Here is a 24,859-nt window from a genome sequence, read left to right as displayed (position 1 = left end):
GAAGAAAAGCGAAGGAGCATAATTTTGCTGAGAGAATTTTCCTGGCAGGGGAAGGCATGCAGCGCAGAGAAACGTGCCAGCAAAGAGCTTGGAAGTGCAAGTCCAGGTGCTAACGCAACTTCCACCCAAGCCATGCTGTCGTGAAGTCCTTCTTCTCCAGCCGCGTCTCGCTCAGCGCACCGGGGCGGGCTGTACAGGGGCTGCCCATGGCATTGCGGCAGTCTGGGCTGGATTAGTTCCTGGTCTGTCATTGTTTCAGCTGTCTGAAGAACTGAAGAATATTGCAGGGAAGATGTTGGACTTGAGCTTCCTGACCGAGGAGGAGTATGAGAAGCTGATGAAGGTTCTGCAGAGAGATGCAGAGCTGAAGAAGAAGGATGGGGATCGCATCAGGTGAGAGAGTGTGCAATCACAGCAGGACGTGAGCTTTCCCTGGGGGGATTTGTTTACTTCTTTTAGAGAGGAGTGTGTGTGTGTGTGTGTGTGTGCAACAAGGAGAGACGCAGGCTGCAGCAGTGCTGTCCCTTCTTGCTCAGATCCTGACGGATCTTTTCATTGCACCTCCTGCTTTCTCAGGCATCCTGCTGTCACTGCTGTCCTCTCTCTGCAGGACTGCAGGGCTGGACTCTTCTTTTGAGTTAATCAGCAGCCCTCAGAGACGCCAAGGGAAATCATCCCTTTCCTGCTCTGGGGAGGAAGATGCTGATTTCCCGGTGTCAGAGGTCCAAGCAGGGGAGTAGCTGCTGCCTTGTTTTCCTCACTCGGTAGCACAGAAATCCCATAGAGTGTTTTAAAATGAGACTTTACATCCCCATCTCAGCTTTGTGTCCCTCCGGTGCTCTTTGAGGTGGGTGTGTATGCAGCATCAGTTGTACAGGCAGAGAGGGGCAGTGAGAGGCTACGTGACCTGCCAAAGGTTTGCAGGGAGCTGTTTCAGAGCCAGGAATTGCTCTCAGTTCAGCTCACTTGCCACTGACCATCCTGGAGCTCAGGTCTGGTTGATTGGGATTGCTTGTTGCTACTGTCACTTTTTAAATGCCAGCCATTAGGCCATCTGGGTTGACAGTATGCACCAGGCTCGGGAAGCTGGCACCAAACTCTCCAGGGCAAGTAACGTGAGGGTGGATGGCCCTGTGCCAGCTTACCCCTGTGAAGGATGTGAGTCTCCAACTTGCTGTTGAGCCAAAAAAAGAGTAAGACCCATGTAGGAGAGATGCTGAAGGCTTGAAGGGGGAGTGGGTGGCTTTGCATCAGGCTCTAGGGAGCCTACGTGCCCTGGCCTCTGCTCGGGGGTGAGAGCTGGGGAAACAGAACAGGTGATGGCATGCAAGCAGCTTGGGCTTGAGGTGTATGTGTCCGCGTACTCTTACATCTCCTCTGAATTGAAGCAAGGTTTCAAAAAGGTTTTCTCTTTTTTTTCTTCTTTTTTTTTTCTTTTTCTGAAATGCGGTAACATTTCTGCTCTGCAGTGGAGGTTTGGGGAAAAGAGCGTTTGGATTATTTCAGTTTTGTTTCACTTGTCTTTGGAAGCTGTTGCACAGAAGGCTTTCATATGGAAGTGAAGTGAGTTAGATCCTGACCGGGGTGGTGCCAAGTGCCACTTGCTGTCAGTATGGCTATATGCAGTAAGACCTTTGGTGCAAGTGTGGACATGTTTGGGTCCAAACAACCTGCCTGCTGGGTGAAATGGAATCAATGGCATTACACCGATCTGGTGTCAACAAGATTAAAATATGTTCCTATTCCTCCTCTGGCCCACCACCTCGAGACCCTCACGGGGGCAGATGCAGCCCTGGTCTAGATGGGAGCTGTGCAGCTCCCTGCCTGTCAGTCCTGCTGGGTCCCCCAGCACTGCCGGCAGAGGCTTGAGCCCAGTTATCCCACACCTGCTCCCTTCTGGCCTTTCGGCAGCCAAATGTGACCCTTCTAGGCTCCACAGTCATCCGGGGTTTTGCTCCCTCTTCCTGATGAGAATTGGACTGAGGTGGGAGTTTTCCTCTGGCCTCTCACGTCTCGCAGGGACCCTGAATTGTGGTGAGCTGTGGGAGGCAGTGCCAGCTGAAAGGCAGCTAATTCAGTAAGCCGTGGTATAAAAACAGGATAACTGGAGGAGGGTTAAAAGTACAGGCTAGCAAACAGAGCACTGACGGGTTTAGGTGCCAAAAACCAGCCCTGGGTGCGCCTGAGCGAGTTACAGTAGGAGAAGCTGTGCTCAGGAAGGAAAGGTGACTGAGTGCCAAAATTGTCATGGCAGGAGGAGCAGTGTCCAGGGAGAATGCTGCAGGGACAGGTTGCTCCCCTAAATAACATGATTTATTTCCATGGTTTGCCTCAGATTTGATGCAAAAAGCTTTGCCACTCCTGAAGAGATTAATAGACAAATAAAAGGGAGAAGTGCAAGACCTGCAAACAGCCCCACCCCTTCCCAAACCCCCAGGGCTGCAAAGCAAATAGGCAAATCTCTTGGCAGATGACTCTGATTTGGATTTGTAAAATTTGGAAGAGGTAAAAGCCTGTGTTTACAAGGTGCAGTTCCCATTTCCAATAAAGAATAAATCAGCTTTTGTTTTAATGCTGGTTTGGCCCTTGTGATTGCAGAGAATATTCTCTGGATCCTGCATAGTATCGGACAGGGGAACTGTACGGACAATTGTTACGAAGGTAGCTCAGGGGAAGTCGAAACCTTGGAGATCTTTTTGGTGTGTAATGTTCTCCTTGACTTTCAGGCGGATACAAGGCTCCATCAAGGATGAAAAGAAGAAGAAGTTTGTGACAGGTGAATGGTTTTCGGAAGTGAAGGCAAAACGGTTTCAGGAAGACTTAGAGGGGCCGGATCTACTTCGGGCATCTATTAGAAGGAAAAAGGGCAAACTGGAAAGTAAGTATGTTAGTGTGCACCTTAAGAAAACAAATTGGTGGACTAGAAAAAAGTGGTCAAGTATGGGGGGTCTCCCTGTACTGGGAGCCTGTTGGGGACCAGCCTTTGTGTTGTCATCAGGAGATTGTCATTTAAGCTTTCAGTACTAGAAAAAGATACCTGATTATCCAAATCAGGGCCCAAAGAAAAAATTACAGTGTGGCAGAGGACCAAGGCAAGAGCTGTTTACCAGCTGCATGCGGTAAATGCCTTTTCCCCACTTCAGCTTCTTTCTTCCAAAATGTCTATTTGTCAGAGGTCACTGGTATAATTTCTTGTCTGTCATGGTTTAACCCCAGCCAGCAACTAAGCACCACGCAGCCGCCCACTCAAAGCAAAAAGGGAAGGGGATAATGTAGGGCAATTTCTGGCATCAAACTGATATGTGTGGGTCAAACAACACCCCCCCCCAATTCCTAGAGTGGTCTGACAAAAACAGACATCTGTCTGCTCTTTTAGGCCTCCAGAGTGGTGGGGTCAGTCACATCTCTGCAAAGGGAAGGGGTGCCTCTCTTCTCCTGGCAAATGTTTGCCTACTTGAGGGGGTCCATGCCTAGCTTTTTACATGGGAATAATTCCAAGGCACAATGTAGTTTTCAAAATAAAAAGGGCTTCAGGGCCAAGTCTGAATGGTACCCAGGCTGCTGGGCCATAGCAAGGGTATATCTGGGACCGTGTGCTAATTTGCAGCAGATGTATTGCGTGTTGTTCGACATGCAGAGGAACTCCCGTGGTGGTATGTAAACCAGATCAAATCAGATTTGTTGGCTCAGGGCAGGGAAGAGAAGAGCTCAGCCCTGTGTGAAATGAGCAGGGCTGTGCTTTGAGCCCAAACGTAACCAGCCTGGAGCTGGCACTTCGTGCTGAACATTTGTGCAAAGCAGAACCGGGGATGATTCACATCCAGTCCTCAACATGAAGGCAGGTCAACTGTCTCTGCAGCAGGACTGTGGAACTGCAGCCCAGTTTCACAAAACCTCCTTGATCATTTGTCAGGGTGGGTAATCACAGATACTCAGACACGGCTGGTGAGTTACTGGCTGCTGCTGCTTTGGGGAAGCCATGGCCCTGAAAGACAGCTCTAAGCAACGGCTACCATGGTCCCTAATGTAAGTACTGTATAACTGGGCTCTGTTCTTTTGCAGTAGAGGCTACTGTTCGATAAAGGGTTATCTTCCATCTGCCCAAAACTCAAATGTCATCTCCACCAGTTCAGTTCAGCCCTCTTTCCTAGGCCCAGCTGCCCATTCCTGCTGTGGGGTAGCAGCAGTACAGATCACTCCTTTGTTTGGTGGGCCTCGTTGGCCAGGATATCTCTGTAACATTAATTTCCTGGGTTTAGTATACCCCTCTTAGCTCCACATTACTTAGACACATTTTGAAAGCTAAACGCTGGCTAGTGACTTCACTAACCGAGAGCCTCATTTTCTTTTTGCTTTTTGCTTATCCCTGACAGGTCTTATAACTTAGCTTAGATTCATTGGACCCTCTGATGCAGCACTGGCCCATCATATTTCATATGAAGTTGCTTTTACCCCTGGTATTAAGGATTCATGATGTCATTAAATTTATTTTTTATCATCCCTCCAGAATGCTGAAACATACAAAACCTTTTCCAGCTCGACAGAGTTGCCTGGCCATTTCTGCAGAGCATGTTCTGCTTTTTGAGGATGTGCATTTGTGCTTGCACCCTCTTTGCATGAAGAGACAGACACTTCAGCAGCCCCTCTCCTAGGGCCCAGGTCAGACAAATGCTCTGTCATCTGCAGCCCAGCTAGTGGCCAGCAGTGAATTGGATTCGTCTGCCTTTTGCCTTGCCAGAGGCATCAGCACCTTTAGCTTGCAGCCCACTTCAGGAAAGCAAAATCTGAAGTACTGTTGGTTTTAGATTTAACTTTTACTGCTGATGTGCACATATGAGATGTGGTTTCAGGTTATCATGTAAAATAATCTCATTAATATAGCAGTAATATGCAAGTTATGTCTTTGCATGCACATTACTTGACTAATGCTGTTTTAAGAAGGAAGAAGCAAATGTTGCTAAATTACTATAGTAATTACGTTTAGATTTAGCCCTCTTCATTTCTTTTTCAACTTTTTTTCTTCCGTTTCTTTCTCTTTTTCTATTCTCAGACTTATTTTGGTAAAGCACAGGTACAACATGTGACTTTATTCCTTCCTTTTACTTTTCCCACTGCCATTTTACAGCAGTGGTAGAGGATCAAGATTCTGCAGCTAATATTTTCACCTTGCTGTTACCTGGTGCATGCTCAGCTCCTGGGGTGGTTACCGTATAGATTGCCTTCCTTCACATGTGAGGGCAAGCACTTCTCTCACTGACTTGTCAGCAAGAGTATTGCACTGGTGAGAGCGGCACTTGGCCCATCAGGGAACAAGGATGAGGCCCCTGTACGAACAGTTTGGCCGTGCAGCTCACGTTCAGTCTGCAGTAGATGAGATAAGGGCCTTTGCTTGCCATTTTGACACCTTTTTTTCTTCTGGAAAGATGAGAATCATTCACCTTCTGTTGGTTTTCAAGGTGATGAAGGGGTGTGTGTTTATTTAGCCAAATCAGTGTAACATGTTCATGACTCCAGGGCTGTTAATCCTGATTTAAGTCTTTGATGACTGTGTTAGGGAGTGAAATGAGAAAATTCCTGCATGGAGAAGCCCCACTGAGATATTTGCTGGCATTGCCTTTGCATGGTAAACAGGCTGAGGAGAGGTGGAAATTTGTGCCGGCACAGGAGAATGCCCAGTGACCTTTCCTGGAGGAGGGTTTTAACCTTCAGAAGGGAGGGTTGTGTGGATCCCTAAGGGTCTTCACAGTTGGTACTGCTTATAATAGAAAACACTAGTAATCAGCGGTAATATAAATCTATAAAATAGATAGATACCCTGTATTTAAACTGCAGCCTGCAGAGCAGCACAGATGGATGAATTTGGTGATAACTTCTCCTTGAGCTTGTGTGCAATGGATGGGAGCTAAAAATCATCACGGAGAGAGACCATTTTATCCACCTGCCGAGGCAAGTCAGCCCTGATGGCACAGTTAGCTGTGCCTTCCCCAAGCATTGAGTGTCTTCATTTTGGAGTGATTGGAAATGAGTAAAGCAGCTAAAGTGTTAGAGCAGGAGTGGCTGTATATATATGTATATAAATATACGTATGGACAAGTTAAACTGGTCAGGCCACTACTAGTTTCTATTGGAATTTGCTTCTTATTCTGTCTCATCATGAAGTTAGCAAAGGCATTTTGCTTGTCTTGATGGATTATAACATACTAATAACCTATTTGTTTGTGGTTAGAGAAGCCAGGTATAGCTGTGTCAGTGGCTGAGCCATTTTGAAGGGCAGTGGTTTGGATGGGAAGAAGTGAACACCTCCTGCTGCCTCTGCCAGCTGGGAGAGGGGAGCTCTGTGTGATGGGGAAGTGTCAGTGAAAAGCAAATATGACACAATGCCTTTGGAAGTGAGGTGAGAAATGAACGCAGTCTTTGGTTGTCAAGGTCTTTTCAACCATGACAGGCAGGGGAAAAACATGGGAGCTCTGTGTTTGGTTCCTCTACTTCCAGAGCAGCTCCCTGCTGGCATCTCCCTCCCTCGGGTCTGGGGCAGAAGAGAAGGACGTGGCTCACTGTATAAATAAACGGTGTTCCCATGCCGGCGTGTGACGTGGCCTGCACGTGCCACCGGCCGTGCCACAGCTTGTCTCTCCCGAAACGATGTTCAGCGATGCTTTTTGCACATCAACGTTTACACGGACAAAACGCAGTCCCTCTCTCAGAAACATCCTCTCTAAAACTGGCTCGTTCTTACACAACCAGGCTCCCGTCTTGCAGCAGGAGTGACTCCCCGACTTCCCACGGCTGCGGAAACCACGGGATCGCCCCGCTGCCATCTCGCGTGTGTGCCAGACGTGGTCCTAACGCCGACAGCCCCGAGCAACGCCTGCCGTGGTCCCCTGCACCGCAGGACCAGGCGCGGGGCGGGGAGGAAGAGTTGGGACTGCAGCATTTTTCTCCGTGGGGATGCACAGGCAAGGGGGAATGAAGGTTCATCTTCGGATATCCCCGTTACCTGCGGGCTGGCTGTGCTGGTGCTGGATGGCACCACACGGGCAGCACCAGCGTGACATTGATATCGCAGCCTGTCCGTAGGACTGATCTGCTCTTGGGTTTGGTACGGTTTTCTAACCAGATAACAAGCGAAGCTATGTTATTTAATGTCACATCTGAATCCTTTAAGCTTCTGATTCTATTGTATTGTGTCACGAAATATATCCTGAAGAGATTTGGCAGTTCTTGTAAGAGGTAGATTTACTTTTTAAAATAGACCTAGCTGTGAATAAATACGTGCCGTTCTTGTTGACCAGACTAGTTTCTCATTGCTGTTTTAGAGTTTAATCCTTTTGGTTTTGCAGTAGCAAGAAAGCCTGTTTGCCAGCAAAATGTCTAATGCAACTTTATACCCTGGCAGGCTGCTCTAAAGGTTACCGTCTCCTATTGTTTTTTCTTTCGGGTCCTTGAGAGCTTAGAAGACATAGCTGAGCCTTGTGCCAGTAAAAATAACAGGGATCTCCTCATTAACTGTATTGGCCTCCTCCTTTGTTTGCCAAGATCGGATGACTTTCAGTCAAAACAGGAAATGGCTGAATTTAAATCCTGGTACGGATTAACTTTATTGACAGCCATGGCAGTGTCCTGCGAAGGTTTCCAGTGATGTGACAGCTCCTGGCCTGAGTCAGGCGTTAGGCAGCTTGCTTTGGCCTCTCGGACCCGTGAGGTCTGGAGGTGCCTTCGCTGCGTGGGGAGCGTGGGCGACGCTGTCCCGGGGCCTCCCCCGTCCGTGGGGGGAGCAGGCAGAGCCCCCCATCAGCCATCTCCTGGTAAATCCCCAGGGTTTGTGCTGGTGGGGCTCGTTTAACAAGCCTTTTCTTTCCGCAAACAAAACACACCGGCCATTACAAGTTTAAATAAATGTAATTTCTCAGTTGTCTCTGTTATATTACAGATGAGGCCAACGAGCACATCCAGATGGGTCTGGAAAGCAAAGCTGCCCTGAGTCCTGCCTTCCCTGAGCGTGCTGCTGGCACAGGAGAGGAGAGGTAACTGCCGCTGCTTGTGCAACTCTCTGGCTGCTGCTCTCACTCCTAATGAAAATTGAATGCTACCCATTAAATCCTGGTCTTTAACTGAGTTTCCAAGACTGTGTAAGTAATAGGTTATATAGGGTATTTTTAACCTTTTTCCAGGAATTGTCAGAATATCAATCCTCCCCTAATAACTACCTGCTAATGTGCTTACCCCAGAAAGGTCTTTTCCTGCATGATTTGATCAGGGGTCAGTAAAATGGAAGCTGTCTCTAATGTCAGGATATTCTGGTTAGTTTTTCAAAGTAATTATGGTTTTATTTGTTTAATTTTTGCCATGGAGCAACACTAACAAAATGAACTGTTTGAGGAAACTGCTCATTTCCTGCTGGTGCCAACCTCTGCATCCCGTGCTCAGCGCTCTCCATCAAGGCTTGGTAGGATTTCACGTTGTGCTGACTGAGCAGAAACACCCACTAAAGGCACTCCAACGAGCAAATCAGCGACCTCACTCAATATTCGTGGACTATGGAGAAGCCATTAAATATTCACGTATTCATTTATTGTTGCTCCCATCTCATTTGCATTTTTTTGTCAGCAGAATGAGGAATCTTTCTTCACAGGTGGCAATTGCTCCAGTTAAATATTAAATATGGGCCTTGACAAGACTTCGAAACCTCTTGCAGAGGTTGGGTGTTGCTTAATGAAGGATCCAGAGTCAACAAGCCCGAGATGCTCCTGCTTTACAGGCACAGCAATGGTCCTAATGTTTTTTGGGGGGGTTGATTAAATCCTGAAAAGTTTGCTTTGTTTTTCTCATTCAACCCTAAGCACAAAGCATTCCCTTATGAAATCTCACCAGCTTGACTGCTGTTGTCGTCTGGAGAGCAGCCACCACTAGTTACTTCCAAAGACAGTAGAAACAGTCAAGTAAACTGCCTGTGATATGTGTTTCTTCCATTTATTTATCAGGCCATTAGTAATCAACTTATGTTCCAAGCATGAGGATTTATATCCTGTAGTATAGATTGTTGTCATAATCATTCCTGTAGTTTCTAAATCCTCTACCAATCTGGTTATGCCTTTGGCCTGAACTGGGAGGTGTGACCTGATCCTTCCTGGGCCATAGCATGGAAACACATCTCCCTCCTGCATGGCTCTTGGGCTCTTCTGGCACTGCTGCTTCCTGTGTTTTTCCCTACGGTTTTCTCCCAGAAGGGGAAAGTTTGAATAAACCCAGAAGTTGACACTGTTGTTTTTATTGAGCAAGTTCTGTACTGACTGCAGCAGGAGACTCATCTTTACTCCACATTCAGGCCATTTAACATGTCCCCCAGTCCTTCCAAGCAGTAACAGAGAAAATAAATGAAGGCACCAGCTCTGGCCTGGGCTGGGTCAGTAGATAAAAGTGGTAAAGTAGCTGAGCAGAGCTGAGATGATGTTGAAGACTGCCTGACCACCCTACCAGGTACGTCACTACCACTGATCTCCTTATCAGGCGTTTCTCCTCTCCCACAGATCCAGCACACCTGCACTTGATACCACAGAGGAGTGTAAAATCTTGCCAAAACCGAAGCCGAGACTTCCTGTCCTGCTGCCTGCATCACATAAGGTAGTATAGGCACAGCCTCTGCACTTTGTTTTGTTATTCCTTGGACCTTCACACAGTCTGTACCTACTGGTAGGGGCTCCACAGACTGCCTGCCCTCATGTCTGTGCTCAAATAAAATACGTTTTTCCAGTCTTGCCAGTTTATATACACTGATAGGGTTTGTTTTCCGTTCAGAGATCCAGTATACATGATGTCTCTTCCTCAGAGAGTGACACTGGAACAAGTCCATTTGTGGCTGCAACAAACAGCTTGCATTTGTCTAGAAAAGGTAAGGTTTTTGTTCAGTGAGCTGTTGGTGTTTTTGTTATTCAACATCAAACACCAAGAAACAAGATGCTTTTTTTGAGTGTGTAAAAATCAATAAAAAAGAGTATTTCTTACCTTGGCATGTAAAAATGGGATGCCAACATTTGTATGAATTATGCCCAAGGCAGCAGGGACCAAGAAAAAAAAAATTCCAATGACTAAAACTTCTCCTGGCTCTCCATACATTTTAAACTGAGTGGTTGGCTCACAACTCCTTAATCCATAGATCCAAGTTACCTTCTCTTTCCTGCCTTGAATGTAGAGTGTATTTTTGGTACATAGCAAATAGCCAGTAGGAAGGCTGTCAAACTGAAAGCAAAGCTGCAAACAAATCCCCAAGTCACAGCAACAATTTAGAACTCAGTGGATTTTTTCCATGTCCTGTTGCAGAGCAAAGGGCTAGGGTTTTCAGGGCTTTCTTCAGGTCGAAAGGGACTTGCTAGAGTCTCAAAATGGGGAAGAATTAGGAACATATTGATGGTTTCTGGAAACTTCTCCTGGCTTCCCTTTGAGAAGCTGCAGCCCAGACATTCCAGGGAAACATGATGCAATGCAGTGGGACAGGCTGTGAGCATCTGTTGTTGTTGTAGGTCGTGGAGTATCTCCGTTGCCCACCAAGCTGTCAGAGGATGCTGTGCCTCAGCCCAGCAGTGCAGCTGGAGGAGAAGCTCTTGATGGGGCCACTGGCGCCACAGTGGGGCCAAAAACTCCACCTGAAGAAACTTACACTCCCAGCAAGATACCAGTTAAGAGGAAACCAAGTAGAACTTTCCCCAGACCCGAGCAGTTTGTGAATCATGTGGGGCCAGCAGAGAACAGCCTCTCAAACAGAAAGCTGCTGGCAAGCTCCAAACCACTGACCGCAGAGGGGGAAGGCAGCCAGGCTGTGAAGCACGGCGTGAACTATACGATCTCATCAATGAGTAACAAAGAGGAGGATATCGGCCTCAATCGCGAACACTTCAAGAACTTGAAGAACTTCTGGGAGAAGGGAGCAGACTCTGTGATGGTGAGAAACGTGCCGGAGGACCCGAGCTGGGTGGAGGCAGACGGTAGGCAGTTCAAGCTGTGCCGCTCTCTCTCTGTGCAGTCTGGGCAAGGCCAGAACACCGAAGAAAAACCTGGCATCTTCACCAAAACAAGAACCCCCTACAAAAGGACAATAACCCTGTCTTCTAGCGAGGAAGAACCAAGCTATGTAGCCCCTGCAAGGAAGGGCTCCGTTTCCACCGTTCCTAGATCCACATACGCCAAGAGCAAAGGCGGCCCGGTTACAAGAAATAACTCGCTGGGTGAAAGCAATGGGAAGCCAACGGTGCCAGAGGAAGAGAAAGCAGCACAGCGCTGCTCCAAGAAATCCAGATTGCCTGTGCGAGCGCCTTCCGTCAAAATCGAGTCGCCTACCAAAGAAGTGTCTGGCAGCACGTTTGAGCCAGAGACGCCTACAGACAAGTTTATTGTGGCAGAAGAGCGCAAGCACGCAGCAAATTCCCTGGCGAGCAGGGTGCAGATACTGATCGAGCCTGTGCTTACAGATGGTGAAAACGATGATGAGAAAGAGGAAAGATCTGATTTGGGCACTCATAGCAATGTGGAAATAAATGGAGAGCTACCTGGGGAAGAAATGTGTGAGCCTTCAGACAAGCCAACACCCGGTGAACCAGCCGGAGAGAGAGAAGCCGTTCAGGGAACGGACTCGGCTGTTTACTCAGGTACTGAGGGCTGTAACTGCACCCTATGAAATCCCAATAGAGAGTCATCCCTAAGCCTGTTTTCTTCCCTAGCCGTTCTGCATTTGCACACTTTCTTCATTTGTCCATTTATCTTATATTGCAGTTTGTGCAGAGTTAGCATGCGTGGATTGTGTTTAGCAAACAGCTCTGGAAACAAATCTTGTGTAGCGCGGAGCGAGCGTAAAAGGAGGCAGTGCCATGTTCCCTTGCCTTCCTCCCCACAACCACCATACCTGCTTGCCATACCTGCAAGCACCTCAGCTCGGGACAGCCCTCCATTTCTTTAGCGCTACCTACAACAGGTCACAGGAACTTACTTTATTTCACTCACTGGGAAGACTGTACTTTCTTCAAATGTGGGGCTGGAGGAATTATTTCTGGTGGTAGAGATAAGTCTGACACAAATAGAAGAAATAAAATGTGAAGCAAAGTGTTTAATAAATACATTGGCCATTAGGCTACCTTGGTAACAGCCGCTGGCTGTCAGTGCTTAAATTACATTTTGGGTCTTCTGGGTATGCACAAGTGATTTTGGATATTAAACTGCAACCAAAGTGGGCTAAACAAGGAGTCTGATCTTTCTGGGTTCTGATACCATGTTCTCAACCATGATGGTGTCAATAGTATCACCATTTTATTGGCCTCTTCCTCTGGGTTCGATGGGCTCTTGTAGTGACTGTTACTATGAACAAAAGTTATTGTTAATTGCAATACATTTTACATGTGGGCTCTGATTGCCCACAGCTCTGCTCTCTGCCAAGCAAAGACCTAGGAAAAGAGAGCTGCTTATCACCTTTTTCCAAATTTCCTGTCCTCATGTACCTGGGTAAGACCTGTCTGAGACCATTTTCTGTAGACTCATCTGATTTTTATTTTTTACTGTGTCATTTCTTGGCTTATTTCCTACCTCATATAACATTTCTATGACAATCCTGAGTTGCACCTCAGGTAAACACAAACATTTCCTTTATATAGCAGATCATTCTTACATTTCTCATGGGTTTTGCCTTATTGTTACATTCATTTCAGGATGGTATTAGCAGATGGCTGTGTTGCACTGGAAGTTCTTTGCAAGTGCTGGTCTGTTTTAGGGACTGGATTAATCCAGTGTTTACATTTCCCATCATAGTGTGAATACGTTTTCTCAGGGAGAGATTAAAGCACACTGATGCTTTGAAAGCAGCCCTGTGTAATGTAACTGCAATGTGCTCTAAGCAGAGTGAACAAGCCAGGAGAGACAGAAACACATGTGCTTGTTGACACACTACCCATTTGTGTATATTTATTTACCATGTTGATTTGGCTTTTCATGTATTCCAGAGGAAGATGGGGATCATTCTCCCGCCGCTCAGGCACTGGCCCGAGCAAATAGCATTAATCTTGCAAAGAGCATGGTGAACATTTACACAACCACAGAGAGTGAGTAACGTCTTTCTTTCTCCTTTTTGGTTTACATTCACTGAAGGTAATATATTATGCCCGAGTTCTGCATCCCTCATGCTTCTGTGCATTTACCAGGCAAGGAAAATGACATATTGTTTCATCATCAAATTAGAGAGCTTATAGTGCCTAAAATTAAATTCAGAGCCAGGAAATTGCAACTAGATTGATGGTATGTTACTCAGTGTCTTCAGCAAAAACCACAAGGGCTTCAGAGGGTTGGCAAGAAGCTTGTACTTGTCTCTCCTCTTCCCCCACCGAGTACCGTGGGAGCTGCATGGCAGCCTGTGCCGTGGATTAATCAGAGGTGCCAGACTTCACGTCCAGCGTGCCAGTCGTGCCGCAGACGCCTGTCACAGGCTCACTGGGCTTGCCGTGCCCAGCCTGAGCCTCTCACCTCCCCCAGAGCAGACCCCGTTTGCTGGACTGATCTCCCCAGCTACCAGCTGGGACCTGCTTTATGGTGACAGTTTCTCCCTGAGAAACCAAGAGAAGCTAAGGAGAAGGCAACAAGAAAGCAGCAGCAAACCTGAAGAAGCCCACGACCGTGAAACCTGTCTGTCCCACCAAGAAGCCCAAGAAAGCTGCAGCCACGGAGCGGGGCCTGAAGGAAGGCAGCAGCAGCCTCCGTGGCCAAGAAAACCACTTACAGTCCCCAAAAGGTGAAAACCGTCAAGCCCAAGAGGACAGCTAAGCGCTTGCCTAAATCAATGTGGTAAGGCCAAGGCTGCCAGGACTGAGGTGAGAGGGCTGGGAAGGCAATGCCCGAGGAAGGGTAAAGCCGCTTACAGGAGACGATGGAGCCCATTTAAGTAAGCCCGACCCTGGTTATGGGAGGGAGGAGAGTCCCCTTTGGGGCGGCGTCGCAGGCAGCCTGCGGGTGGGACGCGCTGCGTCGCCCTGTGACGGTGCCCACCCTGTCCCGTAGCCTCGCGCCACGCGCGCGCCCCGTCCTGTGGTGCAGTGACGTGTCGCACGGCACGGTGGATCGAAGATTCGGGTCCCACGTGCATTGCCGTTCAATGACGCGGTCTTCACACAGACCACCGAGATTTTAGCCTCTCCTCATTAAAGCTTATTTAGAGCCACAAACTTCACCCTCAGAAACCCTCCTCTACAGTTACACTTACTTGTTTGCAGTATAACAAGTAGTCTGTGGAGAGGGCTGGATTTAATGCTTTGCTTATGTTTGGAAATAAAAATAGTAAATATCAAATAAATGGTAAATCATACGAAAGGAAAATGCCAAAGAAGCTCTTGGGCATTTGGAGTGCTGAAGAATGTATCGTTGTGGCTAACATGCTAAACAAGCGTGTATATGTGCGTGCACATTTATGCACGTGTATCTTCTAAAAACAGGTTCCTCTGGGATGGAGATAGTCATCTGCAAGGGAGTTATTGGAAAAAGATAAAGTTAGAACAAATGGGTTTTATTTAGCCATTTAAGCAGTCCAGTAACCATCTTTCTAAGTTGATATGAAGCTTTCTGATTTTTTTTTCTTTTAGATATCTGGCTATTGTCCACCTCTTTGTCTAGCAGAGTATTTCAGAGGTGTATGCAATGGTGAAATTGTAGGTATAAATATTTTACAGCTCTTCTGTACAGGGCAATGTGCTACGAGATGAAAATGTGAGCATGTTTGGTTTCTTTGACAAGGAGGCAGATCTGTATGGTTTTAGTCTAAATTAAATCTACACAAAGAAAGTGGTGCAAACAACGGACATCCTTAGGCTACTACGTGAATTAAATTAGCCACTAGAGGGAGTTTGCACACTCCCACACATTGAAAGAAAACACATTGAAAATAGCTTTAAGATGTTAGCTAGCAGTTTTTGTCTTGAGGAGGGTCAGCTTCACTGGCAGACCACAGAGACTGGGCAAGTAGGTGGTACTCTGGTACCTCCCACAAGCTTTTCTTCCTTCCTTGTGCCCTTAAACAAAAATGTGACTTTCTTACATTTTCCTGACTCTGACAAGGTATCTTGATGCCTTTTTTGTTTGTACCTACAGCATACAATAAACCTCATTTGATACCCCATCAGTTTCTTGAACCTGAAAGAGTCAAAGAGCTGAGCAGATCCTCTCCTCTCCTGTTGTCTGAGGTAGGCTAGATACCAGAAATGGCTGGAGTAATGTTCACAGCATCCCCTGAATGGCAATCGGTTTCATGGGACTGTTTCTCCTGCACACGGACAGTACTTGCTTTAGAGCATACCTTGGTTATGTCATAAATAAATGAGAAGAGCCTTCAGAAAAAAGCCCCCAGTAACCCAGACCAGCCCTTCTATCCTGGAGGAGTTCTAGCATTTCCCTCTGTCTCAAACCACGCTATTCCATGCCCTTTCCAAGAGCCCAGGCAGTTTCATGCAGCTCTGTTTGGAGGCAGTTAATGATGACGTTCACTGTCGGTCGGAGAGAATGCCTCTAGGGAGACTCCCTGCGCTCTCCTCCACTCTCCTAACCTGATCGCTGCTTAATGGGACTCTGCTGAGCTATTGGGTTTTCTCTGTAGTGTTGCAAAGTGCTCATACAGCAGAGCTTAAAGATGCTTGTTATTTTCTGAGCAGACTGAATCAGACACGGCTTCGGAAATCAGCTTCCAGTTTAACAAGCACAAAAAGACGCCTAGCGTTGGCAGCCACTCGTCCGACATGGCATCTGTCTCCTCGGTAGGTATTTAACGCGTACATCTCACTAGATAGGGTTTCTCAGTCGGATGCAGTGACACTGCATTTAGGCTGATACTGATGATGTGGCCTCCGGAGTGTCCTGTTGGTTTCTGCATGGTACATTATTAAAAGAACGGTGATGGTTAATTGACTTACTTGCATTAAAGGAGTGTCTCCAGGTACCATCTCAAATTAGAGACCCACCGAGTCATTGTTAGACAAATTCACAGTAAGCGGTAGCCCCCACCCCAAAGTATGGATGCTCTGAAGCCTGGCAGCATGCGGGAGAGAGGGGGGGCCTTTTTCTAGGTGGGGAAATGAGGCATACAGCTAGTAAGTGACATGTTTGTGGTCCAGCTCTGAAAGAGCTGGGGCTGCAGGCGGGTGCCCTCTGCAAGCTCATCCTTCACTTTATCAGCAAATTCGAAGAGTTGGACAGCAAAAGTGTGATTTAGAGCTTCAACTTCTAAGGAAAGCTGAAAAGAGCTGAGTGTGTTTAGCTGAGCATTTTTAAAAGATTCCTTAGAGACAGTGTTTGGGGGGGGGCTGCTTAAAAGTGCTTGAATTTGCTGTATTAGTTACAGGTATCTGCAAGGTGTATATGTGAGATTTAAAGAATATATGTGAAGCAAAGCTGGTAGGGAGAGGTCATGAATGTAGATAAATATGTTAAAAAAAACCTTGAACTTTGGGGAACATGTGTCCTTCTCCTAGTCTGGAGAGTCTGGGAGCTATAAATAAGCCTTTTGTGTCCAAGTCACACAGGTGTTCTTGAAAATCTCATTCAGGATTCTCTGCTGGGGTAAGTTTCCTGATGGGATGGTAAATGCAGCTGCAAGGACTGAGAGGAGATGTTTAGCAGGTTCTTGTAGGTTATAATAGAATGAAATTCAGAACCAAAGAAAGTAGGGGGAGACAGAGAAGAATTGGGTTAATTACTAGGAAAGTTTTTTGATAAATGTTCATGACTGTACCACAGAAAAGTGCCAAGAGCGTTAATTATTTGCTTTGTAAACAGCATTAGCTTTTGTGTTATCCTGTCAGGAGTCATAAGTGATTGGTGCAATAGAAAATTCTCTCATCTTTCTGGAGCTGTTTTGTTTCTGCTTCATCACTTTCTACCAGTGAAAGAGAAAGCCTTGAAAAAAGCAGCCCAAGGCGTATGGCCAGATGCAGTTTGTTCTGGGAAAGCAAGTGACTCTTGGGTGACTAGCTCCTGATTTATACCTGTAGAAACCTCATTTTCTTGTGTCTTTGTGGCAAGTAGATGCACACAGGCTGTCTCTGGTGGGACAATGGCTCTTCAGGACAGAGGTTATATCTATTTCTGTTTTGTACAGCTCCATGCACATTGTGAGCAAGCAACAAGATAGTAATAGTTTTTCCTACAAGTCTGGTCTGATATGGTTCTTACTAGCCTATTTTAAAAATTGCTTGACAATTGTGTGACTATACCTACCTGAAATAGTAAGTTCATATACACATAGTTTAAGTTCTCTCAATATATTTCTTTCTTAGTATGAGATTGGGTCAGGATAGCAGCTGTTTGTACTGTAAGCATAGGGAAAGGGAGGAGACTTGTGTGGTCCCCCCCAGTAATATTTGGCTGTTTCCCAGAGTTTTCAGATTTAGGAGTGAAAAATCTTCTGCATTTTTTGAGCATTCAGGAGAATAGTGCTTCTAAATCCTGGTCTAGGATAGCACATCCTTGTGAGACCCTTATTCGGGTTCCCCAACCTTCACTTGTTTGAGCACAGCTGCAGATGTGGACCATTTCTGTGTCAAGGACACAACAGTACACAAGGACAGAAATTGCAGATTATTTCTCTGGGAATGCACTTTCCAGACTATCGTCTTTGTCCAGAACCAGGTCAGGAGGGTGCCTATTTCAGTGGCACTGACCTTGCTCTTCCACCTGACAGGTGAGTGGCAGTGTGCTCAGTGTCTACAGTGGCGATTTTGGGAGTGTGGATGCCCAAGGTACCGTGGAGTTTGCTCTAGACTATGATGAGAAGAACCGGGAGTTCCAGGTTCATGTGTCCCAGTGCAAGGACTTGGCTGTCGTGGATGAGAAGAAAGGCAGATCTGACCCGTGAGTGACACTTTGGTGCCTTGTGAATTCTACATTGCTGAATTTTGTGCTCTGGAGGATTTTTTTCTTTAGTTTTCTCTGTTTAAACATCATGGTTTCTTCCTTCCTTCAGACTTCTGGCGCATGCTTACTGCTGGGACTTTACTAGCTGATGGTTCTGAGCCATCGGCATCGGTAAATATGTTGCCAGACTTTAATTTGAACAGATTGAGAAAGCTTTGTTCACTACAAAGACAGTTCCTGTTATCACTGGAATATGTTCTCTCTGCATCCATGTGAACCTTGATCTCCCCATGGTGAATACACTTTGGTAATAACTCTGGCGATGCAGACACATGTCTATATGAAAAAAGAGTCTGTAAAGAATTGCTGTTAGGGGCACAATGGTAGTTGTACAGAGGTTAGTGATCTCTAGTTTGAAAGATGATGACAAGGAGCTTGGATTTGAACCCTGAGAGAGAGACTTAAAGACATTCCACCTTTCCTCCTCTCTAATTTCACCCTGATTTTGAACATACAGAGATGCTATAGTTATGGACATTTCAGAAAATGGATATATGGCCTTGCTGGCTTCCCATATTGCCTAGACAGCTGCCTGTTCTGAATGTTGGCGGCATCCACCCATCTCCAGTGAGATTTATAACTTCACATGCAAGAGTCAACTCCAGGTCTTTTGTTTCCATGTCACTGTTCACAAGTGTTGCTCGCTTATTGGAGCTTGGCAATGTGGAACGATATCCAGATGGAGTTTGTTTTCTTTTCTAGGTATGTTAAAACTTACCTGCTCCCAGACAAAGCTAGAATGGGTAAGAGGAAAACTTCGGTGAAGAAGAGGACAGTGAATCCCATCTACAACGAGGTGTTACGGGTAAGAACAAATACAAGCTCTGAAAACCTGTGTTGTAGCAGGCACCCGTACCAGGTCAGGTCTGGAAAGATCCTGTCTTCTTGGCCAGGCTTCTTCGCCTGCCTCCCGCCAATGCTGCACTGCTCTTCCCTTGGGTTTGTGAGGGCAGAGATGTTGAAGTTTTCTCTGCACCCATCTGTGTGGCACCCAAGATTTCTCTGTCAAAGCCACCCAGTGATCTTTGGATGAGATAGGGACCTGCAGCCTGTGCTGCCCTCAGCCAGAGCAAGGGGTGTTCTTCCCTTCCCTGGCACGCAGTCACGAGGCATGGGACTAGTAAGAAAGGTCTTCGTTATATGACCATACTCATCAAAGCCTGGAGGATTATTTAACAATTCCCAGGCCTGTGTTAATAATTCTTGAAAGAATATTGGTTTTGCTCTGTGACGAATGGAGCGCTAGGTTTCCCTGTGCTCTGCAGAGAAGCTTTGTCAGAGTAATAGTATTGCTACAGGGTGAAAAAAGGAGGTGTTCAGAGCGAGGCCAGTCCAGTAGTGTGTGTGTGGAGTGGGTCTGAGTGTCTTAGTCAGAGCTTATTCAAGCTTTTGAGTAGTTTATTTCCAGTTGTGAAAGAAACAGAAGAAAAATTTGAACAACCTGACTTCTCTTTCTTCCTTCAGTATAAAATAGAGAAAATGGTATTGCTGATCCAAAAATTAAATCTCTCTGTTTGGCACAATGATCCACTGGGACGTAACAGTTTCTTGGGAGAGATCGAAGTAGACTTGGCCAGCTGGGACTGGAGCAACAGGAAACTCAACTGGTACCCGCTGAAGCCCCGAGTAAGTGTGTCTCAGCTGGAAGCATGCTTCCTAGCCCAACCCTGAAGCCTTTAGGAGTGGCAGAAGTCCTTCCTGACTCCTCTGAGGTCTTTGGGTGGTGTGGTGGAGCAGAACAACCTGAACTGTACCTAGGAAAGTGCAGTAAAACATCCACAAGCCCTGGACACGTTAGTGCAGTATTTGGTGCTCTGAACACAGGCTTTCTCAGGTCTTATTTGGTGACTGATCTGTAGAGACACTTTCATAAATGTGATCTGACACTAATCAAAAGAAACTCTGACATGACTTTGCCTCTCTCTCTCTACTAACATAAAGACCATCCCTTAAAAATAGCAGAGTACTAGGTGTTGCAGCTGAACATGCCTTGAGAGGTAAATATTCAGGTGCCACTTTTTGAGAAGCCTGTAAAGCTTCCTGCATGCTTCTGGGTTCAGAGGTCTGATTTGAGATCCCTTTTCAAATAATAAAGGACATTTGTCTTTCGGAACTAAGATGCTTAATTACGTCCAGGTGGACATGCCTGGAAGGGCAGCCTGGCTCCGAATCCTCAGGCTTTTGGTTCTGAGGGACTGAGTTTGAGCACAAAGCCACAAAGAAAGGAGCTGCCCTGGGAACGGGCTGCCCCAAGCCATGCAAAATCAGAGTTTGTCCATTTGTGCCCTTCCATTGAACTCAAAAGCTGCTTGCCTTGCTATGTTTACACAATCCCTTGTTTAGTCAATCATAACTCTTTCTGTTTCAGAGCCTTTCTGCTGTTAACGGTGTGGATCATCGAGGAGTGATGAATTTGTCTATTAAGTATGTCCCTCCGGGAAGCCTAGGTAAAATGTGTTTCATGCATTAAGAAGTACTGCCTGTATGTAGGCATGCAGGTTGCAATGCCTCATGTATTTAAGGGCTGGTTAAAGAGTAATCTCATTAGAGCAAGATCTTAGAGATCAGCACAAAGGCACAACCAGCAGCGCTTGATAGCACTGTTGCAGCCTACATCTGATTTTCACATCTGGATTTATTGGTAAAGTGTTGGGGAGAGAGGAAGGGCTCAACAACCTCAAACTCATCAGCTGTTAGGAGCACCGTGGGCACTGTGATGTGGTAGCAGCAACACACACAGCCCCTCTTACTGTGGGGCAGGCACAAGGTTGGGTTTGCCCAGCAGTTTCTCCTTACCTGTTTCAAAGCAGCACCGGCGCGTTTTGTCAGGAGCTCTCTGCAGCTGTGAGCGTGACGGGGCTGGTGGTAGTGCTGTGGCACCCAGACAGAGGGGTGCAGAGCTCGCGAGGGAGTGATTATGCAGAGAAGTCACGTCGCTGCTCCCTCAGGTCCCTGGAGAGAAAGCCTGTCATTTTGCTAGCTATTGTAAGGACTGGCTTGACAGTTTTTCTCTTCTCCTAAATGGCAGGTCCCAAGAATCCTCCCTCTGGCGAAGTTCACATTTGGGTCAAAGACGTCAAGGACCTGCTGCAGTTGCGTCCTTCTGGAGTTGACTCCTTTGTGAAATGGTAAGTGCATGAGCATGATACTGACTTTGATCCTGGGTCTGCGCCTCCACAAAGCAGTATGTTTTCTTCTCTTTTCTCAGGTAACCTAGCTATGCCTCCATACTGTAAAGCCTTTGTGTTGCATTGGGCTCTGTAGGAGAGAATTGCCCTTGTTATTCACTCGTGGCCAAGTTAGGAAAACCCTTGCTGTGGTAAAGCTCTTGGTCAATCACTGTCTGTGACTCACTCAGTGATTTGCCTCAATAACATCTGAGTGAGAGGAATAAGTGGGCCCTGCACCTCGGCCCAGTGTGTTCATGTGAAGTTGTGAATTTTGCCTTGATATGGGCTTGCGTGCAAAATTTGGGAATTTGTTAGGGACTTGCCAGATCTGACATACGGACAGTTGGATCTTGCTTTGATCTTCTCCAGAATTTAGTATGTGCGTGTTTTCTGCAGCCTGCAACATCAGTTCTGCCTGCTATATGGGAGAAGGTGCTGCAAATATTCCAGAAAATTAAAAATCTTTTAAGGGGATTTTAAGATTTTTTTCAGCACTTTGAAGTGATCACCATGGTTTTTGTATATTTTAAAACCTTACAGAGTTCTATAGAAAGGTTTGTTGCTCAAGAAGCCTAACTGACCATTTTGAAATGCTGTCTTAGGCATCTAAGTGATGAAAATTTATGAAAATATAAATGTGTGAAAGTAATGTCCATTTTTTAATGTAAAATGTCAGTTTGCAAAAAAAATTTTCCAAAAGCAGGAAATTTTAAGCAAGTACGTCCCTTTCTGAAAATGCTTTTAAAATGGATTTTCTTAGCAAAAAAAAAATTTCATCCAGAAATTATGAACATTTCCTATTAAATCTACAGAGATTTCTTATGCTGAGACCCAATTCCTCCTTTCTTCAGAACTGAGGCTTGTTTAGACTGAGGAACTTTGTAGGAACAATTCAAATCTCAGGTGATATTCAATACCACATGCTGTATTTTTTCTCCTCTCAAAGCTATGTGCTTCCAGACACCAGTAAGAAGAGTTACCAAAAGACCCGAGTCATAAAAAGAGACACAAACCCTGTTTTCAATCACACTATTGTATATGATGGCTTTCATACAGAGGATCTAAAGGATGCTTGTGTAGAACTGACTGTGTGGGATCATGAAAAACTTACCAACCATTTCCTTGGAGGAATCAGGCTGGGCCTTGGGACAGGTAAGTGATTTCCTTTACATTAAATGAATACTGTTACCATATTGCTGAGCCACAGGATAAAATGGGAATTTGCAGAGCATCTTCCTGTTGGGGAGAAACCAGGGATGGGGAGTCTCAGTAATTAGTGAGAGTCTTGGTACTTGCACTGTGTCTGGGATGCAGGGGGCCCTGGTACCATGACAGCTACCCTCTATTCCCACATTTTCTGCCAGCATCAGCTCTGAGGTCTGGTAAAACTCAAGAATCTCCTTGGGTCCATCAGAGAGTTTTCCTGCTGTTACAGAAAAAGAGACAGCGTTACAAATCAACATTATATTGCTGCTGCTCCCAGGGAAGAGTGCTCAGAGATGAAGACAACATGAATGCCATGTGGGACAGCACCACCTGGTGACTCTGTCCACATCACCTCCTCCCTCGAAATGCTTTAGTGGCAGGAATAACTAACACTTGAAAAACAGGGCGAGCTACACTGGTTGATCTGGTAGGTAGTCAGTCCTGAGAGTACACCAGCTGGAATTAAATCACAGATTGGAAGAATGGAGTTGTCCGGGTGTAGACTAAGGTGTTATTGTTGGGGTTTTGTTTTGTTTTTATTTAGGTGATGTAGTGCTGAAGACCTCAGCAGAGGTGCCATTTGCTCCTCTGAGAGACAGTCACTGTCTCTGGGAGTTGATGGCATGAGGTTCCAGTTCAGAGAAGGACTTAGACTTGTGCTTAGCTGGAAGTGTTTTACTTCAATGGGGTTACTCATCCTCGAAGTTAGGAAAATTCCAGTATTTTTAAGCCACAGTTGTAAAGAGCAGGTGGGACTATCTCCCATTGTCCAGCTGTCCAGCATCAAGGTTTGTCCCTCTCTAAACATCCTATCCTAGCTTTCAGTGTACCCCGTACCTAGGCTTTAACGGATAGCATGTTCATCTTTTTATTTTTGTAAGTAGGGTATCTAAGGTTTTCTAAATTATTTATTGTAAAGCAAGAGGGCTCTTTGAGAGATGAAAGGCAAAAAGATTCCAGAATGTTGCAGTAAAGGATAACAGTTCCTTGAGGGTATCAGGAGAAGTCTCATAGTAGCTGGAAGGTCTGCCTTGCAGGTGTGCCTGTGTGTACTGGATTTGCTTGTGTGTTCTCTGTTTTCAATCTCTAACATGTTACTGGGAGGGCTGTGAACTATCCAGTGGGAAGGGGCAACAAGAATAAGCTCATAAGCAAGATATAAAAATACCAACCCCAAGATAAGCTGTGATCCGAATTTAGACCTTTATCTCATTGATAAGTAGTTGGCATGTGAAAATTTAGTTGAATGATCAGCTTGGAATTAATGTACACACTTTTCCCCTATCATATATTTGCTTCATACACAAATGAAGTGTAGAGCAAGACAATTTTGACAAATACCCCACCCTGTCCACAAGAAGGTCTTTTAAGGGGAAACAAGCCTTTTAGACCTTCTTTGCCATGCCAAAAGATGCAGAAAGCACTTGAGCCCAGTATTGCTTCCCTTGGCAGGTTATGTTTAGGGTTCCTGCATTTTGTGGCTTTTACATTGACTTCATTCTGAACTCTGGTGTAAAAGGGAGTTCATTAGCAGAAGAACAGGAGGTATTTAGAGCGCAACTTGCTGAGGGGAGGCCAGCACTTTTTACATTAAGGCACTGCCTGCAACAGTTACATCCCATTGAGTATTTTTGCGTGGGATAGAAACTCTTTGTGTAGCTCCCAACATTGCAGTTTTCTTGTTCTTTTCAGGTTTGAGCTATGGCATCTCTGTGGACTGGATGGACTCCACGCAAGAGGAGGTGGCCTTTTGGCAGGAGATGATGTCAGCTGCGAATGAATGGATTGAGGGATTGCTGCCACTGCGCTCACTGGCAGGGAGGAAAAAACTGAAATAACCCACCATTCATGCCATAGAAAGGCTGAATGTGGTCATTAGAATTAAGAAACTTCCTGCACCGTGGTGATAGAGACCATGCATGGGGCTGGCAAGTGTCAGGTTAATAAGGCAATTGATGGACAGCACTTTGGAGATGTTAAATGTTAAGTACTAATTCCCTGACAGAGGACATGGAAGCTGCCAAACTGATGCTATACTTTATTTTGACCAAGAAGAAACTTCATTTGCCTTTTTATTTAATCATTTATATTCGGTATCTTTGAATTCCGTTCAGCTCTGGGAACGTTGGCAGAAGGAAAAGGAGATGAGATATTTTTGGTTTTTACTGTTTCTTGTGCCATTGGGTTTTTTCTGTGCAGAGATGTAGTTGTACTAAAGCAGCAGCGTGGTATTATTCATATTCCCCTGCAAGTGGTACACTTTGTACTTGATGTAAAATTGCTCCCAGTCACCAGCAGCACAGTCTGAGAATGGGAGCTTTGCGTTTGTCGCTGGTTATAACACGTTTCTAACATGAGGAAACTTGAGATCCAAGGTGAATCTAAAGAAAGAGAGGACTATTTGAAACAGAAAATGAAGCAATCTGAGGAGCATAACAATGAGGATTTCAATATATAAATTTCTTTCTGCTTTAATATGAAAGAGAGAAGTGATGGTCCTGCAGCTAGTGGAATTTTGCAACGAGGGGCTGTTTTCCTAGCTTTCCCACAGGCTTCCT

The 24,859-nt window shown here is 45.8% G+C and overlaps 1 protein-coding gene across 1 annotated transcript; it reads left to right on the top strand.

Annotated features, from left to right (window-relative positions):
- The first annotated feature begins 37 nt into the window (after window positions 1–37).
- On the top strand, window positions 38–24,316 carry LOC104832689 (synaptotagmin-like protein 2). Its single transcript, XM_010569008.1, has 16 exons — window positions 38–393; window positions 2,727–2,878; window positions 7,931–8,024; window positions 9,528–9,621; window positions 9,796–9,889; window positions 10,518–11,639; window positions 12,981–13,079; window positions 15,112–15,203; window positions 15,669–15,770; window positions 17,693–17,862; window positions 18,628–18,730; window positions 19,390–19,551; window positions 20,294–20,372; window positions 20,954–21,053; window positions 22,042–22,247; window positions 23,994–24,316. The coding sequence occupies exons 1-16, from the start codon at window positions 293–295 to the stop codon at window positions 24,137–24,139; spliced, it is 2,916 nt and encodes a 971-aa protein (XP_010567310.1). The 5' UTR covers window positions 38–292; the 3' UTR covers window positions 24,140–24,316.
- Window positions 24,317–24,859: the final 543 nt, after the last annotated feature.

Source organism: Haliaeetus leucocephalus, unplaced genomic scaffold, assembly GCF_000737465.1.
Source record: "Haliaeetus leucocephalus isolate CR32 unplaced genomic scaffold, Haliaeetus_leucocephalus-4.0 Scaffold262, whole genome shotgun sequence".
In the NCBI taxonomy this organism is placed as follows: domain Eukaryota; kingdom Metazoa; phylum Chordata; class Aves; order Accipitriformes; family Accipitridae; genus Haliaeetus; species Haliaeetus leucocephalus.
The sequence above is the reverse complement of the archived record's forward strand: the minus strand, read 5'-3'. Positions and strand labels throughout refer to the sequence as shown.